Consider the following 1,164-nt stretch of genomic DNA (forward strand, 5'->3'; position numbering starts at 1 on the left):
CTCCTGCTGAGGCTGCGTGGCCATGCTGGGGGAGCTGTAAGTGGGGTACCCTGGGCTTGGCTGCATCATAGGAGAGGGGGAGGACTGGGAGGATCCAGGGGTTGTCGCCCCTCCTCCAACCTGAGAGTTGTTAGGTGAGAGCAAGTTCAGGTTGTCCAGAAGGTTCTCCATGACATTCTCAGAACTGTGTCCCAGAGAACCAGTCATCTCTGTGAGGCTGGGCAGCGTGGCTGTCATTTTGGCCCCAGGGGCTCCCGGGTAGCCCATATGCACATCTGCCTCCCCAAGATCGTCCTCGGGCATGAAGGGTGAGAGGCGGCCACTCAGAGTGCTCGCGTTGGAGCTGGTCCGAGGCCTGAAGCTGCTCCATGCATCAAAGTCATCGTTGCTGTGGGAGCTGGGGCTGCCAGGCCATTTAGAGTAGGAGCCTGGGCTGTCTGCACCTGCATCAGGGCCACCCTGGAGGGACAGCTGTGGGGAGACAGGGAGACTGAGTGAATGAATAGGCAAGACAGTCAGTGTCACGCATGCTCTGAGCAGAAACCATTGGAAATAAAACACGGCTGGATGATACTAGCAAAATGAAATCCCTAAATATTCAAGCCCAATACGGGAATCATAGTGTGATCTTGAGAAAGGCAAACAAATTTGGATGTTTACAGTCAAAAGGACTGTGAGAAACATTTCATTAGCAGTGTGGGTATGATTACCAAACACAAAGACTCATGCTTAGTTAATTTCTTTCATCTATAACAGTGTAATCAGGTTAGAAAATTACACTTGTTAATTAAGACCAGAAAAGGACAGCGAAGAATATTACCAAAATCCATTATGGTGTTTAGGCAAAATATAATGTGGGACATATCAACCAGTTTTTTCAGAACACAAATACAATAATAATGAATGAAAGCATGTATCAAAGACACTAAAACAAGTTGCTGTTGTGTAAGAACCAACCATGAGCACCCACTCACCATTTCATAAATTCTTATTTGAAAAGCATAGTTCAAAAACTAAATATTTGCCATCTTGGAGCACAAAAACATTAGCTGGATCCTTTATTTGTTTACCTTTTTCTTAGCTGCTCTCCCTCTGCTTTTGCTGAACTTGCTGTTGTTGTCCATGGAGGCTGCTCTGCGTCGAGGGGACTTGCCGCTCTTTCCA

At 47.1% G+C, this 1,164-nt stretch overlaps 1 protein-coding gene across 1 annotated transcript in view; it reads right to left on the bottom strand.

Moving 5' to 3' along the window:
- The window catches only part of foxo1a (forkhead box O1 a), a 25,822-nt gene that overhangs the window by 3,244 nt on the left and 21,414 nt on the right, over nucleotides 1-1,164 (bottom strand). Inside the window, 2 exon segments of the mRNA XM_020614746.1 lie at nucleotides 1-471; nucleotides 1,071-1,164. The exon segment at nucleotides 1-471 is cut by the window's left edge and continues 3,244 nt beyond it; the exon segment at nucleotides 1,071-1,164 is cut by the window's right edge and continues 20 nt beyond it. Coding sequence (XP_020470402.1) covers nucleotides 1-471; nucleotides 1,071-1,164 — 565 coding nt within the window.

The sequence above is a fragment of the Monopterus albus genome, unplaced genomic scaffold, assembly GCF_001952655.1.
Source record: "Monopterus albus unplaced genomic scaffold, M_albus_1.0 scaffold150.1, whole genome shotgun sequence".
Lineage (NCBI taxonomy): Eukaryota > Metazoa > Chordata > Actinopteri > Synbranchiformes > Synbranchidae > Monopterus > Monopterus albus.